The 21343-nt window shown below is 38.8% G+C and overlaps 1 protein-coding gene across 4 annotated transcripts in view; it reads right to left on the bottom strand.

Moving 5' to 3' along the window:
* Nucleotides 1-21343, bottom strand: part of NBAS (NBAS subunit of NRZ tethering complex) — a 434255-nt gene that overhangs the window by 225426 nt on the left and 187486 nt on the right. For all 4 annotated transcript variants that reach the window (XR_004273780.1, XM_032294320.1, XM_032294322.1 and 1 more), the window contains 4 exons: nt 17434-17547; nt 6825-6938; nt 4141-4298; nt 2580-2669 (listed from right to left, as the gene is read on the bottom strand). Coding sequence is in view for 3 of the 4 variants with exons in the window: in XM_032294320.1 (XP_032150211.1) it covers nt 2580-2669; nt 4141-4298; nt 6825-6938; nt 17434-17547 (476 nt within the window). In the remaining variant the exon portion in view is untranslated. The remainder of the gene's footprint in view (nt 1-2579; nt 2670-4140; nt 4299-6824; nt 6939-17433; nt 17548-21343) is intronic.

The raw sequence follows: 21343 nt of genomic DNA, 5'->3' as shown, positions 1-21343 counted from the left end.
TATTTTCACATTCAATGGGGGAAAACAATAGCTGCTAATCAGTACAACTGTAAGTCAAAACATGCCAAAGGACAATCCGCATCACTCTAGGACCCTAGAAAATGCTATGGCTGCCATCTGAAGGGACTGAGTGCATCAACAACAAAAGAAGTCCACTGTCTGCAGTGCTGGTGGCTGAACGCCATCCTCCGCTGAATGTTGCATCTTCTAGAGCTCTGATGTCCAATCTGGTAGCCAGTAGCCTCCTGTGTGTATATAAATTTAAATTAATTAAAATTAAATAAAATTTAAGGCCAGATGCAGTGGCTCACACCTGTATTCCCAGCACTTTGGGAGGCTGAAGCAGGTGGATCACTTAAGGCCAGGAGTTCAAGACCAGCCTGGCCAACAGAGTGAAACCCCATCTCAAAAATAAAATAAATAAATAAATAAATAAAATTTAAAATTTGATCCCTTAAGTGCACTAGCAATATTTCAAGTGCCCAGAAGCGCTGTGTGACTAGTGGCTACAATAATGAACAGTGCAGGTATGCACATTTCCTTCACTGAAGAAAGTTCTATTGGCAGTACTGTCCTAGAGTCACCACTGCAGGAGGAATAGGCAAAAATGCCATAGGGGCAACAAGTAACACTATAAACTTAATCAGATTACCTAGCATTGAACTGGGAACACACATGCATATTAGATCCATGTTCACCAAATTAAATTTTAATATTAAACAAAGAGTGGTGAAAATGGGGTAGTTGTATATGCTCTACTCTGGACAAAAGCTAAGTATCTTCGCCCTGATTCCCTTAATAGACTCCACAACTGAGCTTTGCACCAGAGTTCTAAAAGTAACGGTATAGTACACAAATACTAATGACTTTATCAAGAAGAATACAGCAAAAAAAAAAAAAGAAAAAAGGTTAGCGTAGCTTACTTACCACAATAGGTGTCTTCCAAAATAGTTACAAGAAAAACAAATGACATTTTACACTGTGAAAGTGAAGCTTATCATTTGATGGAATCTCATGAAAAACCAATCTACATAGAGATTCATCATGTCTTAATTTATCTAGCTGAGATGTCAGAAACTGGACTACTATCTTTGATCTAAAAAATGCTAATTCTATGTTTCTGGAAACAATCACGAAAAGTTAAATTCCCTGGGGCAAACACTGACCAAGAGAAGACAGGTGTTGGGGGATACTCTCCCTTTTTTCTCTTCCAGGATGGAAGATCCTGAAACACATATATACTTACCTGGTTCAGACAATTTTATTCACAAGAATCTCAATGAGGAAAAGGAAGAGAACAAAACTCCAACAGAAAATGAGAAGAGAACTGAACAAGTACCTTACAAAAGAAGATCTCTCCTGCACTATCTCCATCTCACTAGTAATCAGAAAATATAAATCGATCAATTAGATATCATTAAATACTTAGGATACCAGGCAAAATTTAGGAAACCAACAATAGCAACATCCTGGATTGGAGTAACCTGCAATCCTGTACACTACTGTTCAAAGTCTAATTGGCAAAACAGCTTTAGAAAAACATCTGCATTATCTATTTAGGTTGAATTATATACATATCTCACAACCTACATTTCCAGTGCTAGATGCATGCCTGAGAGAACTGTTTGTCCATGTACACTTCAGATATGTACAAATGATGACAGTCACATTATTTTTAGTCACCCAAGTTGAAAGTAAACCAATGTCAATGTTCATATGAAAAAACTTACTATGAATACCAAAATTAATTTCTACATGGCAATAAAAATAAATAAACTACATATACACAGCATGAATGGATCTCACAAACATAACATTAAGTATAACTATTACTATAAAATACACAAACACGCAAAACTAAACTATCATATTGGGGGTATATATGGTATGCATCAAAACTATTTAAAGCAAGAACAAAAATCACAAAGATCGGGTTATCAAGATTACTCAGGAAAATGGTGATTTCTGGAAGGGGAGAGAAAGGCTAGAAATGAAATACAGAAGGCAGGGCACAGTGGCTCACACCTGTAATCCACACACTTTGGAAGACTGAGGAGGGCAGATCACTAAAGGTCAAGAGTTTAAGACCAGCCTGGCCAACGTGGTGAGACCACAGCTCTACTAAAAATTCAAAAAATTAGCTGGGTGTGGTGGTGCTCACTTGTAATCCCAGCTCCTTGGGAGGCTGAGACAGGAGAATCACTTGAACCCAGGAGGTGGAGGTTGCAGTGAGCCAAGATTATGCCACTGCACTCCAGTCTGGCAAAAGAATGAGACTTCATCTCAAAAAAAGAAAAGAAAAGTAGTTAAATAAGAAGAGTTTTTGGAAGGTGGTTAGGTGCTGTTTCTTTACCTGTAGTTTTATGGGTATTTTCTTTATAATAATTTATTGAGCTAAACATTTTTTGTATACTTTTCTATATGAATGTTATATTTCACACATATACACAAACAAAAACTCAAAAGAAAAGTGGTCTGCACACACATACACAAAATCCCTCTCATCCACAAGGTTAGGTAATCTCATTGTATTCCACTCTCAGCCACCTTTCAAATTCCTCTCCCTCATTTTAACTTACCTCTTGTACTGCTTTACTAGTTAATGATGAAGCACTGATATTTTCCCCTCCTTCATGATGGATCTGGAAATTCACTCTTTGATAAAGAATCTAAAACAAGAATAGGCTATGTGTAAAGGAGTTATGTTTTTATATTTGCTTTTCATCACAATATAAGCTTAAAATTTTAATAGTATTTTTAAGGACAAAATTACTATTTCATAATGATTAGTTTTGGTAACAGGCTTACTTCAGGACTTCACAAACAGGTTCAAAAGGATGCAACAGTTTCAGAAGTGGGGATCAAATGTGAAAAAAACTGACACACAATGTAATGAATTGTTACAGGCAGTATACATGTTCCAGTCTGGAGCAATTTCAATTCTTACCTCCTCAGAAGAAAAAATTTGACTGAGGGGCATAAGGCAGAAAAATAAACCGAGGTGAGTTTTAGAGCAAGAGTGAAAGTTTACTGGAAAGCTTTAGAGCAGGAATGAAAGGACAGAAGATACACTCGGAAGAGGCCTGAGTGAGGGATGTGAAGGACAAGTGCGGGGTTTGACCTAGAGTTAGAGTTTTACATGTCGGCATACTTCTGGGTTCTTGTGTCCCTTATCTCCTGATTTTTCCCTTGGGGTGGGTTGTTCACACGTGCAATAGCCTGCTGGCGCTTGGGATGGGAACACGCGCAGTGTGTTTACTGGAGTTGTACGCATGCTCACCTGAGGCGTTCTTCCCTCCTCCGGTGGCATGCCCTCAAAGGTCACATGCCAATTACACTGCACCATTTTGGCTGTTAGTGAACATGCTTGAACTCACTGGCTAACTCCTGAGATCTTACTCGGAAGCTGCTGATCACCAGTTTCAGGGTTTTTTTCTATCTACAGGGAAACTGTCTTTCCCTGGTGCTGGCTGCAACCAATTATTATTTTAGAGAGGCAGTGTGACAACTGCCTGACCCATCTGATGGTCGCCTGACTTTCCTGGGGGGGTGTGGGGGCCCTCTCCTGTTTTGTTCATGTCTGCCTGACTGCTACCAACTGTAAGAGAATGACTAAGGAATGAAAATGTGAATTCTAGAATCTCCTCATACTTTTAACAGTGTTTCTCAACAGGGGCGCTATCCTCCCCTATGCGGATCTATCCTGTGAATTTTAGGAAATTTAGCATCCCCCTAACCAAAGCCTACCCCAATTCCCAATTTCCAGAGGATCCTTAAGGAAATGGTTGCTCCACTGGCTTTAACTCATATGATTTCAGATATATTTGGCATGACCATTTAACATATGTTTAATTCACAACACTAACTTTCCCCATTATTTCTAATAATTAATTTCCTAATATTACTTTCTATTTTTCCCAAGGCTGTCTTGTATTCTTTCTTCCTTGCTGTTATAAAGCCAGCAACATTATGTTATATCCTAATATTTTCATGCCCCTTTTCTGTAAGTGATGATCTAGTTTTCTTCCATAAATGAAAATTCTCATACAATTTAAAAAAAAAGACCACACATCTCAGATACACACACCCAACAACATGCACTTCATACAGGTTAGGATTTCCTTTACTGAGAGCACTTACTTCTGTCTGCAGAGAGCTGCTAGCTGCCAAAAGAAGTTCAATGCTGCTAGGAGGGCAATGTGTCAAGGCAAAAGCCATGAGCTCCTGACGCGTGGCCAAGTCCTGGTAACCTTCTGATTGTCCTAACTGGCTACAAACATCCCAGCTTTTAGGATAACCTGCAAAATTGGCAATGAAAAAAAAAAATGATTCCCAAAAGATGAAGACTATTCATTGTAAGATGACAAATGCAATGGCTTCCTGTTTAGGTCTTGGGGTACCAAAGTAATATCATAGTCATTAGTGACACATTAGAAACACAAAAGAATCTAAGCTAGAAAACAAAGATTAGGGTGGTTTATTTCCAGAAAGCTCAGTGCTACTCCAGCCAAATGTTTCTGACAAACTCTGTTAAATTTTGGATTAACTTACAATAAATGCAAATAATCTACTGAGATTTGATTCTGTTAAAAAGGCGGCCATCTGAATTCAGAAGACTTGGGAGCCTGGCCCAACCCTGCTACTTAGCCTTTGTGAGAGAGCTTAAGAAAGCACCAAAAGTATCACAATACTTTTCCTACTACAAAAGGACAATAATAACACCTTCCTCTTGTGTTGTTGAAGGAATTAAGTAACATTTGTATTTGAAAGCACATGTAAACTGCGAAGTGCAAAAAAAGAGACATTATGATAGAACCCCACACAGAATCACTCACTTTATAGATGAAGACAGACATCTAAGGACAGTGACCGAATCACCCCTAAACTCCCAGCAGGGATCTTTTTCCTATCCATTATACTCTGAATTCTTAAAATACATTTTTATTCTTATTTGAAGGCATTCCAGCCTAAAAGTAGGCCTATTTGCCTAAATACAAAACTTGTAGTCCAAAATAGTTTTTTCTAAATATGTGAAGTAAAAATTAATTCAGATATTACTTTGACCAGTATAAAATTATTATAAAGCTCTCCAAATAAATAATTTAGATCAGTACATTTTCACAGAGCGCCACAGTTATCCCAAATTTAATGTTGCAAAATCACTTGGTTAATATTATGGAACACAGCTTGTTTATGAAAACAATTTGCTAATGCTGAGGTTGTAAAATATTGAGTATCTGTCTACAGTTTTAAATGTTTTCATGGAAATAAAGCCAAAGATCCTCTCTGTGACCAAACTTAAATCTGACTACCCTGAGCCCTCTTCTCAACTAGGCCTCAACCTTGGCCCCCAGCCTTGCTAGGCCTGCATCCTCCAGTTTTAGCAAGAATCCTGCTAAGTCAGTTTAGCCAGAATCCTCAAACTCTCAAGAGCTGATCAAATTACTCATCCCTCAGCCGTGATATCTGAGCATCCTGGCCAGCCTTCAGCAAGTTCCTACTAAATCATTTTAGCAATGATCCCCCTGCCCTTGCTGTCTCCTCTTAGTGATTTTCCATCCACTGACCCTTCAGTTAGCCTGTTTGCTACAAAGGCTCGGCTGTCCTTGTTGTATGCAGAGTTGAGTCCAATCTCTCTCCCCTATTGCAGTGGCCTTCATACCCATCACAATAGTCCTTGCTGTTGTTAACAAATGTCAGAATAATGTTTTCTTTAACAGTACACATGCAAAAGTTGCACAAATCACTGATGCAGAGCTCCATGAGTCATCATGAAGTGAAGTCCTGCATTTTAACCACTCCCTGTTAATGCACTGATAGTGGGTAGAAAGATGTGTTTGGGCCTTCACATATTCAAGCACAGCCATGGAAAGTTGACAATTTAGTACAGAGTCCATGATTAAAAACAAAACAAAACAAAGCTTATCACACTGAAGAATGTGTTCTTTAAATGAGGAATTATTCTACCATAAAATCTGATTATCCTGCAGAGACTTGAATCTGAATTTCAATATAAAGAATTTTAGAGGTGCAAAACACTTCCCAATTTCTCAACATTACTTTGAAAAGCACTATGCTCTCTGATATGCTTTGGATTTGTGTCCCCAACCAAACCTCATGTGAAAGGCAATCCTCAATGCTGGAGGTGAGTCTGATGGGAAGTAAGTAGATCATGGAAGCAATTTCTCATCATTTAACACCATATCCACTTGGTGCTGTTGTTGTGATAGTGAGTTCTTGTAAGATCTGCTTGTTTAAAAGTGTGTAGCCCGCCCCCCACCACCACCATGAGTGGAAGCTTCCTGAAGCCTTCCGGGAGGCAGATGCTGCCATGCTTCCTGTACAGCCTGCAGAACCAAGAGCCAATTAAACTTCTTTCCTTTATAAACTACCCAGCCTCAGATATTTCTTTATAGCAGTGTGAGAACGAACTAGTACACTATCTTTAAAAAAAAATTAAAGAATGGAAATATTGACTATCGACACAAACTGTAAACAATCTAAAAATTTAGATTTTCTCTTAGATAATAAATATAGGAAATGGCATTAAAATATTTTACAGGAAATTATTTTTAAATGATGAGCATGTTTTCAGTAGGGACTAGGAAAGCAACCAAAATCTCAAATAAAATATGTCTCAATCCATTAAAATGTTTGTATTAACATACAAGTGCATAGCACATATACTTACCAATGCTCATAAAATGCATCTCAAGCCTCAACATGGCTGGCCCACCAATCAGGTCAATCGATTTCATAACAGACCTTTTCCATTATTCATCACATAAACAGGACATGAACGAAGTGTTAAATAAGCTGCTCACCTGTGGCCATCAGCTCCTGACAATGCATATTGGCTGCTTTGTAGTCATGGAAGCAAAGTGCCTGCTCCACTAAAAGGATTAGAACCTGTCCTCGCCTTTCTTCTGGATCCTCACCTGTAAGTGCAAACAAAGGACTTAATGATTATGACAAGCAACATCAATTGACAGAAGAGCTTGTTAACACTGTCTTTCAAATTACTGCAAAAATAAAGCAGAGAGATTAAACTGATTTCAAATGATGAGAGGAAAAAGTTGCTTTGACCTTTCAATCCAGTTATAAAGCATAGAATTAGCTATCAGTCTTCTAGGAGATCAATAATTAATATTAGTTCCTAATTAAAATACACAAACCAGAAAGTCCAAAATCAGAGTAGTTTGAAGCCCTACAAAAAAGTCTTGGTATTACCAGGGTAAGGGAAAGAGAAGAAAATCTATGTTTCCAAAAGACAGCATGTTATAAAAAGGGCTTGAAAAATTAAGTCAATGGATGAAGATAATGCAGCAATAAACTTCTCATCTTAAAAATTCAATTACTATTTAGAAATTGAAATACAAACACTGTCCAGAGAACTGAAAAGATTGTTCCTTAACAAATTCTCACTGGGCTCAACTGAGATTACTGGGCCCTGTCCTTGGACATATCCTTGAGAGCCCAATTTTAGCAAAAATTCTCCTGTCAGCTGTAGCGAGAATCCCCTACTCTGGATATCTGGTCATCCCTGATATCTGATCAAATCCCTCATCCCTGCCATCAACCCCCAGATGGTATCTGGTCACCCTGGCCAGCCCTCAGGCAAGAAATTGTACCCCGTTAGGTGGTTTAACCAAAATGCCTCCTTACTCTTGATGATTCTTCTTTGTAATTTTCCATCTGCCTCCACTTAGGTCCCAACATAAGTAAAATCCAACTCAATGGAAACAATAAAATAAAACAAGTTTAACCCATCAGAAACAACCAACTATCCCCTAACTAGAGACTATCCACATTAACCAATCAAGTATTTTCTTTGCCCACACACCTTATAAAATGCTCGCATTGCACCCACTCACTGGAGCCCTAAACCACTTTCATTTTGGTGCTGCCTGATTCACGATTTGCTGTCTGCTGAAAATAAACTATTTCAAGTTTTAATGTGATAAGCTTACTTTTAACAAGCCCAATTTCTCTCTTACTGCAAAATTCCATTGCAGTAGTCCCTATACCTATAGTGCAGAGTCACTCTTAACGTTTTTTGTTTGTCTGTTTGAAGAGACAGGTCTCCCTACGTTGCCCAGGCTGGTCTTAAACTCCTGCACTCAAGCGATCCTCATGCCTCAGCCTCTCATTTAAATATGCATCAGCACCCATGGATCTCAATCACACAGACGTATGTATATCAAAATGGAGATGAAAAATATGATTGATATTATGATTTATATTATCATAAAGCAAGTCTTTTACTATCAACTTTACCCTGTGTAAACAGAATCACCATGATATAGACAGGAATGGGATATGGCTCCCCCTTCATGTGTTTTTTTCTTTTTTCTTCTCTTGTCCAACTGATCACAAAACCCACACCACTACCTTGCTGGCAATATAACCACTAACCCTGGGGCTTTCGTCACACCGAGAGAATGGCCATTCTTCTGTGCTCTCATCATGTTTAACCATGTCTTTTAAAACTTAAAGAATTCTGGGAAATGGACTTAAGAAAACCTAAATACCAAACCACGGTTGTGGAGCATCTCTCCTGAGGAACAAAAGCTGGAAAATGGATTTGCAGCCTGTTACCACCAGCCAGACCACCAAGTGACCCATTACTTAAGGTAACTATGGCCACCAAATACATTGCATACCCTACCCGCCACCTGTGCTGCCCGACCCAGACGGCATACTTTACCCAGATATCAATTCCTGCCATTTGCCTAAAAAGAACAAAAAATCCCTACTTGCTTTTTCAGGGACTCTACCGAGAGTCCTTGTGCCTCTGCCTCCCATGTGCTTGACTACAAGCCCTAAAATAAAGGCCTTGTCTGGGAAAACTGCTTGGCCATGTGTGTGTGTGGTGTGTGTGTGTGTGTGTGTGTGTGTGTGTGTTCTCTCAAACTGCTTGTCCGTGTGTGTGTGTGTGTGTGTGTGTGTGTGTGTGTGTTCTCTCTGTTGCCCAGGCTGGAGTGTGTGTTTGTGTGTGTGTGTGTGTGCGTGTGTGTGTATTTATTTATTTAGAGATGGGGTTTCTCTCTGTTGCCCAGGCTGGAGTGTGTGTGTGTGTATTTATATGTGTGTTTATTTATTTATTTAGAGATGGGGTTTCTGTCTGTTGCTCAGGCTGGGGGGGCGGCGGGGGAGGGAGGGCGTGTGTGGGGGGGTTTGTTTATTTATGTATTTATTTATTTAGGCATGGGGTTTCTCTCTGTTGCCCAGGCATGGGGGGGGAAGGGGGGGTGGAGGGAGGGGAGAAAGACAGAGAGAGACAGAGAGAGACAGAGAGAGCGAGCGAGCGCACGCATGCGTGTGTATTCATTTATTTAGAGATGGGGTTTCTCTCTGCTGCCCCAGGCTGGAATGCAGTGGCACTATCACTGCTCACTGCAGCCTCGACCTCCCAGACTCAGGCAATCCTCCCAACTCAGCCTCCAGGGTAGCTGGGACTACAGGAACATACCACCAAACCTGGCTAACTTTTTTACTTTTTGTACAGACAGGGTCTTGCTATGTTGCCCAGGTCAGTCTTGAACTCCCGGACTGAAGCAATCCGCCTCTCTTGGCCTCCCAAAATGTTGGGATTACAGGAGTGAATCACCACACTGGGCTTGTGTTAATTTTTATTACATGAGGAGCCAAACAGCCTGTCATCTGCAAGAACCACAACATTACTGTGCCAGCCAACACACTACCTACATTAAATTAAACAAAAATGTTTGACTTTTTTTCCCTTATAAAGGCTGACAGAATGAAAATAATTTGGGGCTCAAGGGATCACAGTTCTGGTACAAGTTATTTCAAAGTGAAAACATTTGAGCTACAGAAGATGCAGAAAGAAATTCTAACTGAATTTATCTTATCTGAATAAAGCAGAGTCTCCCTAAAATATAACTGCAATTAAACCCCCTCCACAAGAGTTTTCTGAGAACGCAGGTGGCATAAAGACTGTCAGTCAGTATCAAAAAGCCCAACAGAACCTTCTATACTTTCCCACTGAAGCTCTAGGCCCTCGCATCCCATCCCCCTTTTTGTTAAGGTGGTATATAAACCTTACTTCTTGCTCTTCAAGAGTTATTAGTCACTAACTGACTTCTGCATGCAAATGCAAAAAAAAATTTTGTTTTTCTCCTTTCCACTGTCAACTAATTCACAAGCTCCCAACCAACCATTTGACACAAAGCAGGTGAAGAGAAAGTTTTCCTCCCAACAGGGACTTGAAATATTTTTGCTGTGTCTTTTAAAAGTATTTTCCCCTTTGTGTGCTCTTAAATGACAAATATAAATGGGAAAAAAAACAGAGAGTAAGTTTATAGTTTCACTGACATTACTAATCTTTTATTTATCAGAGTAAGTTTCTAGAGTCTAAAAATGCACAAAACAATTCAGCTCATGGTAAAAGAAAGATCTAAAATTATTTCCCAAAAATAGATTAAAAATATTTTACATGTTATTTCTTTACCTAAAATACAGATTTTAGTTGCCCTTGCAACATATTCCTTTACTTTCCACTCTCTTAAAAATAATTTATTTCAATAGTAGGCTAACATAACATAAAAATTGTGGTGATCTTTTTAATAATCGGTATTATTTATTAAAATGTAAGCTTTTTGCAGACAGGGGTTGATTCACAGTTGGATGTACAATACGCAGCATCAAGTCAGGCACATAATAGAGAGGCTCAAAAAACTACAGTCATGATTTGCTTAACAAGGAGAATACATTCTATGAAATGTGTCATTAGACAATTCCATCTTGTGCAAATATCACAGAGTGCACTTAAATGGTAGAGCCTACCACACACCTAGGCTATAGTGTATAGCCTACTACTAGTAGGCTGCAAATCTGGACAGCACGTTTCTGTACTGAATACTATGGGCAACTGGAACACAATAGTAAGGATTTGTGTATCTAAAAATAGAAAGAGTACAGTAAAAATATTGTACAAAAGATAAAAAAAAAAAAAATGGTACCTCTACATAGGACATTTCCCATGGATGAAGTTTACAGGACTGGAAGTTGCTCTCGGTGAGTCAGTTTGTTGAGTGGTGAGTGAATGTGAAGGCCAGGGTATGACTGAACACTACTGCAGACTTTATAAACACTCTACACTGAGGCTACAGGAAATTTAGTAAAAAATATTTTTCTTTCTTCAGTAATAAGTTAACTACAGGTTACCATAACTTAAAAAAAAAAAAAAAAAACAGGCTGGGAATGGTGGCTCACACCTGTAATCCCATCATTTTGAGAGGCTGAGGCAGGCAGATAACAAGGTCAGGAGATCAAGACCATCCTGGCCAACATGGTGAAACCCCGTCTCTACCGAAAATACAAAAAATTTAGCTGGGCGTGGTGGCGCAGAATTGTTTGAATTCATGAGGCGGAGACTGCAGTGAGTGAGCTGAGATCGCGCCACAGCACTACTGCCTGGGCGACAGTGCTGCGAGACTGTCTCAAAACAAACAAACAAAAACAGAACCTCACTGTGTCGCCTAGGCTGGAGTGTAATAGCATGATCAACAGTTACACAACTCACCGTAACCTCATGAACACTTTGGCCCAAGGCAGCCATCTGTCTCAGCACCCTAAGTAACTAGGCCTTACAAGCATACCTCATCACACCCAGGACATTTTTATTTTTATTTTTTGTAGAAACAGGATTTCACTATGTTTCTCAGGTTGGTGTCCAACTCCTGGCCTCAAGTGATTCACCTGCCTCAACTTTCCAAAGTGTTGGGGTCAGAAGCCTGAGCCACCATGCCAAGACTTTTCTTTTTTGTTTTTTTTTTTTTTTTTCATTTTTTAAACTTTTCTTGTTTAATATTAAGACACAACCACACAACATTAGTCTAGCCTAACACAGGGTCCAGACATCAATATCACTTTCTTCCACCTCCACATCTTGTCCCACTGGGATGCCTTCGGGGGCCACAAAACGTGGAGCCATCATCTTCTATAATATCAATGCCTTCTGGAATCCCTCTTGAAGGACCTGAGGCTATTTTACAGTTAACTTTTTTCTTTTATCAATAGGAGGCACACCTTTGAAAATAACATAGTATAGTAAATATATATAGTACAGTAAGTATATAAGGAAGTAACACAATCATTTAGTATCTTTACCAAGAATTATTTACCAACATAATCATATGTGGCAAACTCACACAACTTACTGTATAGAAGGTTTACATCTGCATCACCACAAAAAGGTGATTAATGCGTTATAATGGCTGATGTCATTAGGCAACAGGAATTCTCAGCTCCATTTTAATCTTATGGAACCACCATTGCATATGAGATGGTTGTTGACCAAAATGCCATGTACCATTGCTGTGCAGTACTTGACTGTAAATGATCAATAAAACAGGCACAGAGGCCAGGCACAGTGGCTCACACCTGTAATCCCAGCACTTTGGGAGGCCGAGGTGGGTAGATCACTTGAGGTCAGGAGTTCAAGACCAGCCTGGCCAAAATGGTGAAATCACATCTCTACTAAAAATACAAAAATTAGCTGGGCATGGTGGCGGATGCCTGTAATCCCAGCTACTCGGGAGGCTGAAGCATGAGAATTATTTGAATCCAGGAGGCAGAAAGGCTGCTATAAGCTGAGACCCTGCCACTGTACTCCAGCCTGGGTGACAGAGTGAGACTCAGCCCCAAAAAAACAAAAACAAAAAAATGGCATAGATTAAATTTGAAATGTTATTTTCAATTATAAAGCAAATAAATCAGTTACAAAAGAAATACAATGTAATTTGGATATTTAGGCTAAAAAGAACAAAAACCTAAAATATTCCATATTTTAAAGAGCCTTAAAATTATTTTTAATGTTTCTAGGAAAAAAAAGAAAATATGTATAGGGCCCTTGATTTTCTAAGCTATAATTTGATTTCAAGGAAAAGGCAAACATATTACAGAAAGGGTTGAATAAAACTTTTAAAATATGTCCCTATCCACCTTCTTTATATGCTTCAGATGCTTAAATAAAATCCAAGGCAAGTATCGGCCCGATCTAGTCTAAAAAGATTCTAGGGCCACACATGGTGGTCTATTCCTGTAATCTTAGCACTTTGGGAGGCTGAAGTAAGAGAATCATTTGAGGCAAAGAGTTCAATACCAACCTGGACAACATAGCAAGACCTCATCTCTACACACACAAAAGAAGAAGAAAAATGTTTTTAATTAGCTTGGCATGGTAACACATGCCTGTAGTCCTAGCTAGTCAGGGGGCTGAGGAGAAGGATTCCTTGAGCCCAAGAGTTCAAGATTACCGTGAGATATGATCATGCCATGCACTTCAGCCTGGGCAACAGAGCAAGGCTCTGTCTCTGAAAAAATTAATTCTTAAAAAGGGATGATGTAGTACTGAGATTCATAAACCTATTATTGGAATAACACACATGATTTAGTAACAGTAATATATTATATTGGAAATGGAATAATATGTAATGTTTCTCTATAATAAGTGTGCCTATCACACAATATAAAACCTATTTCCCACCTAACAATCTTGAAATGTTTGCATTTCTTCACAATACACTAAATTAAAAATGAAAAGTCCAGATTATAATGTTTTTATGTGTCAGCTGCTGACACATAAAAACATTATAGGCCACAAGCTCTAAACTGGATGGTATTGTGAAGGTATTTTGCAGATATAATTAAAGGCAGTACTCAGCTGATTTTATGTAAAGAAACTTATCCTAGATAATCCTGGTGCGTCTGACTGAACTGCAGGGAAGGCTTTAAAGAGGCTGAGGTTTTCCAGAAAGAAAGAAAGAGATGAGGCCGGGCCCAGTGGCTCATGCCTAATCCCAACACACTGGGAGGCTGCAATGGGTGAACTGCTTTGGCCCAGGAGTTCAAAACCAGCCTGGGCAAAATAATGAGACCTGGTTTCGGTAAACAAAAACCAAAAAAAGGAAGTAATAAAATAAAAAAAGAGCTGGCGGTTGGGGAGAGATTCCCACCTGTGAATGGCAGCTTCAGACCATGTCCATAGAGTTCCCTCCTGCTCCTGATCTTCTCTTCCTGCCTATAGATTTCAGACTTGCTTAGCCAATCCCCAGGGAAGTCAAAGCCCATTCCCCATAGTGAAGCCCCTAACATGTATATCTCCTACAGTTTCTGCTACTCTGGTTAAGTCATGACTAACAGACCAAGTATCTAAATTACTCAATCCCATTCATAACCTCATTTGGATACATCCCTTTCTTTTAATATTACATGAATTAATTTTTGATTTGAGATGTGGTAAAATCTGCTGAAGTCCGTGAAAACAGCCAGATGCAAAGGTCTTGTGAATGAAATGAAGGACAATAAAGTCCACTGACTATTATTACATAGTGTCAAAAAAGGTGGAAACAGAATACGAGTGAAGGGTTTAACTTAAAACCTCTTAACTATGAAATCCTCAATAATGATTTAACTTTTCTCTATTCCTATTTCCTCACTCTCCAAATGAGATTCCTATTTCTGCCTATAAAGGATACAGTAAGAAGGAACTAAGTATGAAAGCATAAAATGAGTATTGTTATTAATGCAAACTTTTATGTAAAGATGTGCCAGTTATCTTAAAGTTCAAAGTTATGTAGCTGTTTTTAATTCAAGAAAGTTCCAATCTGAACAGGTGGTTTAAATGAAAAATATAACCAAAGGGCTGGTCTTGGTGATTTACTCCCACAAATAAGGTGGAAGTGATGGTGTGTGACTTCTAAGACCACATCATAAAAGGCATTACACCTTCCTCTTTGCTTTCTTGTGAATCAAATCGCTCTAGGAGAAACCAGCTGCTACGCTGAGAGAATGCTTAAGAGGCCTGATGGAGAGTTCCATGTAGCAAGAAACTGAGGCCTCTTACCAACAGCCATAAAGGACTGAGGCCTCCTGCAAAGAGCCATGTGAATAAGCCATCTTAGAAAGATAAGCCTCAGCCTTATTAAAGCCTTTAGGTGAGGGGTCCGTTAATATTCCCCTTGAAGTTGGCGAGGTCTATGTAACTGTATCTAGGAATAAAGTACACTGGAAATGAAGCTGCCCAAATACCAAGGCTAGATTAGAAAATGCCTTGAAGCAGCTGGGCATCATAGCTCATGCCTGTAATCCCAGCACTTTGGGAGGCCGAGGTGGATGGATCACCTGAAGTCAGGAGTTCGAGACCAGTCTGACCAACATGGCAAAACCCTGTCTCTCCTAAAAACACAAAATTAGCTGGGCCTAAGTGGTACATGCCTGTAATCTCAACTACTTGGGAGGCTGAGGCAGGAGAATCACTTGAACACAGGAGGCAGAGGTTGTAGTGAGCCAAGATGGTACCATCGCATTCCAGCCTGGGCAACAAAAGTGAAACTCCATCTCAAAAATAAAAATAAAAAAAAGAAAATTTTGCTGTTTTCTCCTGGAACACTGACTCCAGGAGCCTTCAGCCAACAAGATGGAAGTCTGGGTACGCTGAGACCATCAAATGGAAAAACTACGAGGAGAAATCACAGAAAGAAGAGATGCCTGTAACGTTCTGTATCAGTCCCCAGCTATTTAATTCTTCCCAGCCCAAGTGCCCAGACATGTAAGTAACGCAGCCTTTGAAATGAGTCCATCCCCAGTCACAATTTGATGCAATTTCATAAAAGACCATGACTGGCTTAGCCGAACCCAATCTCCAGAAGAGATTGAGAAAATCTCTTTTCTCTTTTTCTGGAGAGAGAAAAATAAATGGTTGTTGTTTAAGCCACCAGCTTTTGGGTGGTTCACAGAGCCGTAACAGATGACTAAAACACTCTATAAGGTGAAGGCCACCTGCTTTCTGATACCTTTCTTAATTCCCCAGGCAAAAATTAGCATAGCTTTTCTTCGAGTCTCCTAATATTTGTTTACGAAAGCCACGCACTATGATCATATCCTATGTCAGCAGCATAATTACTTGTTTTCCTAGTTCTCAAAGAGTCTAAATTCTCAGAGGGCAGGAGCTATGTATAACAGAATTTTGTATCCACAGTACCTAGCAGAGAAATATTACTTTCTCTCTTCCCATTAAAAATTAATATAGATTGCCAAGACCACAGGTATTCCTGTTACTATGTCAACAAGTCACAAAGACAAAAAAGGAAGCAAATCCTAGTAGGGACATAAAAATGCATATGGCACCTCTGAGCTGCTTTGTTAGCTTCTGCGGCCTGGATTCTTGTGGAATTCTTCCCTGATGATGAGAGTGCTTCAGAGTTTGCAGAGTACTTTCACATGCATTAACTCATTTGGGTCTCTCATACCTTCACGGGTAAAGAAAGGGGGTATCCTTCCTATTTTCCAGAGGCAGAAAATGGAACTAAAGTAACTTAGCAAATGTGTGGCACAGTTAGAACCTGAATCAGTGTTCTGACTGCACAACCACTGTTCTCCCCATTCATCCCAGATGTCTTATAATGGATGGCTGGCCCCAGTCACACTACCATCACATTTCCAGTCTACTGCCAGTCCGAAGGTAAAGATGCTGATTAAGATAAAGACAACTTCACACAGACTAGAAAAGGATAAATGACACACAAGATTTACTGAAACTAGAGACCTTACGAGTCCTACATATTAGAATTTTAAAACATTTAGTCCATTAAATATGTTACATATACACATGGCTTAGATGAATGTAATTCAAACCACTGCTTATACAACCAAATGACCAACAACTGTTCTTGCAGAAATCAGCATAAGACAAAATTATATATTAAAAAAAAAAGTATTAAAAAGACTGGTGAGCAGAACAATGTAGTTAAGGAAATATGAAATATAGAGTCAAAAACACTTTCCTTAAAAGCCAAGGCCAAAGCCTGCTACTTAACCCTACTGGGCAAGAAATGTAACTTCTCTCACCCCTAACTTCCCTTGCAAAATGAGAATACCAAAATCAACATCATTTATGAGATGATTAAATGAGATAAAATATATGAAAGCCCCACCAAATAGTAAATGCATAAAGTTTTCTGACAAATTGTTCAGGATCAAACATATAAAACCAAATTTAGACACTGAAGGTGAACTGGTAAGGCTGGCTTGTTTTATATGTAGGTTTTCTGGTTACAAATGGCAACACTGACATCTGCTCCTGACCTCACAACCACTTTGAGGTACCCTGAATAAGCCTGTCTTCATGTAAAGGACAGATGGTCCCATAAGCTCAATATTGGCACATTTTTCTAACATGCCAATTTTTCTAGAAAATACTAATCCTTGCCCAAAGATGCTCTTCCTAGCTAGCTGACACGCTGAGGCAGGAGGATTTCACTGCACTTCGGCCTGAGCAACAGAGTGAGACCCCATCTAATAAAAAAGATTTTCTTCTGACACCTTAAATATATATCCTGCTATTCTCCTATAATGACGTCAAGAATAACACAGAAAGCTTAATTCTGCAGTTTAGCACTCAAGACTTACCTGCAACCCTCAGCAGCTCAGCAAGACCCAGAAGCTTGGTGGATTGTTTATAGCAGGTGGGGAACTGGGAAATACACTCCTTGATAAGACTGATCCGATCAGGGCACAATCGCACTACAAAAGAAAGACATGTTAAAAAGACAGACATCACAAAAGGGTGTTAGTGTCCTTCCTAATGTAAGGCAACCAAAGAAAATGAAAACTGTGTAAGGCTTCAGATGAACGAGACTTAAGTAAAAGTAACAGTCGCATTTTACAAACCGCAAAATTATTATTGCTTCTGAGTAAATAATGTACAACATTGATCTTTTCTTTATAACCAAACTTCTGAAGCACAGGAAATGAAGTGTTAATCTGAAACTAGAAAAAACTGTGTCACTGTTTTACGTACCATTTCAGGACTTAGGGAAAAATTTAAACAAGACAGTATTTGCCTCTAAAAACTTCATATACTTAGTATTACGCCAGCCCCCTCACACCTCACTCCCTAAGCCCCATTCCTTGCCCCAAATATCTATTTGCTATCTCCACTCATCACCCCAGTTTGGAGGGCAGGAGTCTTCAAAGTGCTTACTGTTCCAACTTATTAAACTTCCTTCAAAAATAGGCCCAATTTTCTAACATAAACTGGATATTAGAAAAATAAAACATGTCTGATCAAACCAATTCAAACTATGAAGAAATGAAAATCATATTTAAAAAAAAAAAATTCGACAAAGGGTATCATGTATATTTTAGGAACAAACAGTACTTATTTACAGTAGAGATGGCAGCCTTTAAGAAACATGGCACTGCCAGGGACGCTGGTCCCCAATAATTGCAGCAACTACGATAATAACAGCTGATGTGAAAGGAATAGGAAATATGTCTCAGGCACTATTGGGGGTGCTTTATGTATACTAACCCTACACAGCAAACTCTTATTAATAGAAGGCAGGTATTATTATCCTCAAGAGAAGAAACTGACATGTAGAAAGGTTAAATACTTTGGCAAAGGTCACTGAAAAAGTGATGGGACCAGAATTCAACCTGGCTCACTATATGTTTTCACACCTTCAATCCTTTATCCTTTCCTAAATCTGTGACTGTTCTCCATACATCCTGTGTTCTCTCAAAACTTCCACATGGGTGAGAGGGGCCAGGAATTGGGGAGATAAAGAGAAGAGGTGGTGTTTTTTCTCTGGAAAGGGCTTTTTTTGGGGGAAGAATGTATTACAATTTAATGTTATGAAAGTTTGCAATGTTATGAAAGGTTTTTAATCTTATGAAAGGGTGCAAGGAAAGTACAAAGAAATCCTCTGTACTCTTTGCTGAGATTAACCAATTATCAACAAACTATTAATGATTTGTGCCTTCACATATGTCCATGTGCAATCATGCATGCACACTCTCCCTGCTTCCTTCCTCTGTATATTTACACACAAATATGTATATGCACAAATACTTATACATGTACAAAGATATGCACATAAATATATATACACAATTATTTATACATGTGCGTATATACACAAATAGTTACACATATATACACATAAATATACATACACATTTATTTTTTCTGAACCATTTGAGAATAAGTTGCAAATAACATTTGTCCTTATTGCTAAATACTTCAGTGTGTTTCCTAAAGTACAGACTCTCTTAAAATGAGTATTTATATATTAACAACAATAATTCTGCTGTGAGTAGCCTTTACTATAAAATATAAAGGAAATGTACTCTTCAGTTCCTTCCTTCAAAATCAACATTGCTAATACCTACAATCTGAGTATAGCTTCTGCAAACTGTATCACTCTTCCCAATTGTCCACTGCAACTATTCATATCCCAAATTCCTGCTTCAGTGACATGAGACTTGGCCCTATGACATCTATAGGCAATTAATGTGAGTGAAAATGATACATGCACTTCTGAGTGAAAGCTGCCAAGAGTCATCATGGAATTCCACTCCCGAGCTTTCCCCTCTACTGTGAGAATGCCGGGTCTCATGGGCGGTGCTGCGACTCACCAAAGTGGACATGAGTGTGAGCAGGAAATAAGCCTGTTATCACACAGTGTGAAGATTCTGAGTTTTTCACTACAGCACAATCATAAAAACTCACTAATATAGTAGCTTCAAACTTTTCCATGCCTTATCACAATAAAAAAAAAATTGTGGGTTTTTTCCTCAATATCCACTACTATTTTACGGGGCTTTTTCCAGATTCAGTAACATATGATAATTACGAGATAGGTACTTTTTACATGTTTGTAATTTGATTTTCAAAACAAAACTTGTTGCAGATATTATCAGCATTCCATATATGAAAAATGCCGGAGTTTTCATAGCTGCTTTTATGGCTTTGCTGATGAATTCTTGTATTCTTCTAAGAGAAACTCTAGCATCAATAATTCTACTAAGCGGTTTTCCTTACCACTCTTTTTCTAGCGCAATAAAATCAAGGTGGAGAACTGAAACTACACATAGTAATGGATCATCATTTTCTCTAAACTTTCATGTAATGGAACACTCAAGTTTGATTATTTGTCTCCTCTTGCTCTAAGCAATGCATACTGCTAATATTTGAAGTACATTAAATAAATTTGGAGAGCAGGATTCTAATAGACTGCAATTACCATGTTCAAATGACTTTTTACTTTATTTACTTATGTATTTTCTGATCCTCTGGACAATCACTATACCAGTTCCCTTTTTCTGCTGATTTAGGGCCTGCTTAATTATATTTCAAAATGTGAATTCTCAGTTAAGTAAATACAAGCCCTAGATATTATTATCCTTCCAAGAAGGAAATGTTCAACTTCTAAAATTCCTTTCCAAATTGAATGAATGAACATGAAAAAGATATGCATGTATGTACCTTTTAATAATTAAAGATAACCTAATTTTCCAGTAGAAATCATAAATATATCTTGAAAGATTTTTTAAAAACCTATAAAACCCATGTATACATACACACACATGCACACACACTTGTACACGTGTGCACATGTCTCAGATGTAAAAAGTATTTTCTAACCACCTACCTATATATCAAAACAGATTCATCACAATCTTAGAAGGCATGGGTAGTAAATGCCTCTCAAACGATAGATGTGAAATACCAATTTCAGACGCTCAGTAATGGCAACAAAGATCTACAACATATGAAGTTACTAGCGATGTTGGGGAAGTATTATACAAATCTGAATTGTGTAGGCCAGGATGTAATAGGCAGTAGTCAAACACTTAGCTGGCCAGTGAAAGGGTAAGTTTCCTTCTCAAAGAATCTTTTACTCTCACATCTCTTCCTTAGTAGAGTATTGTCTACTGGTACAAATGCAAGTTCTTGAGCCAGGCTACCTAGGTTTGAATTCTGGCTCCACCTCTAACTAGCTGGACGACCCTAAGATAGTTACTTAAACCCTCTGTTCCTTGATTTCATCATCTGAACATTGGAAACAATACCACCTTGGAGGGCATGGTTTTGTTTCTGTTTTTGTTTTCGCTTTTTCTTTTTGAGATAGGGTCTTGCTCTGTTGCCCAGGCTTGAGTGCAGTGGCACAATCTCAACTCACTACAGCCTCAATCTTCTAGGCTCAAGCGATCCTGCTGCCTCAGCACCCCAAGTAGCTGGGACTACAGGCATGCACCACCAAGCCTGGCTAATTTTTTAATTTTTTAAAAATAGAGACAGGGTTTCATCATGTTGCCCAGGCTAGTCTCAAACTCCTGAGCTCAAGCAATCCACCCACTTCAGCCTCCCATAGTCCTGGGATTAGAGGCATGAGCCACCATGCTGCCCAAAGCCACAGGAGCCCATCTTTTGCATCAGTGTGCCCTGATGTGAGACATAGAGTCAAGGGAGATTATTTTGGAGCTCTAAGATTTAATGACTGTCCCGCTGGGTTTCAGGCTTTCACAGGCCTGT

Source organism: Sapajus apella, unplaced genomic scaffold (genome assembly GCF_009761245.1).
Source record: "Sapajus apella isolate SASKATOON/1434 unplaced genomic scaffold, GSC_monkey_1.0 scaffold31, whole genome shotgun sequence".
NCBI classification, from domain to species: Eukaryota; Metazoa; Chordata; class Mammalia; order Primates; family Cebidae; genus Sapajus; species Sapajus apella.
This window is presented reverse-complemented; position numbering and strand designations above follow the sequence as displayed.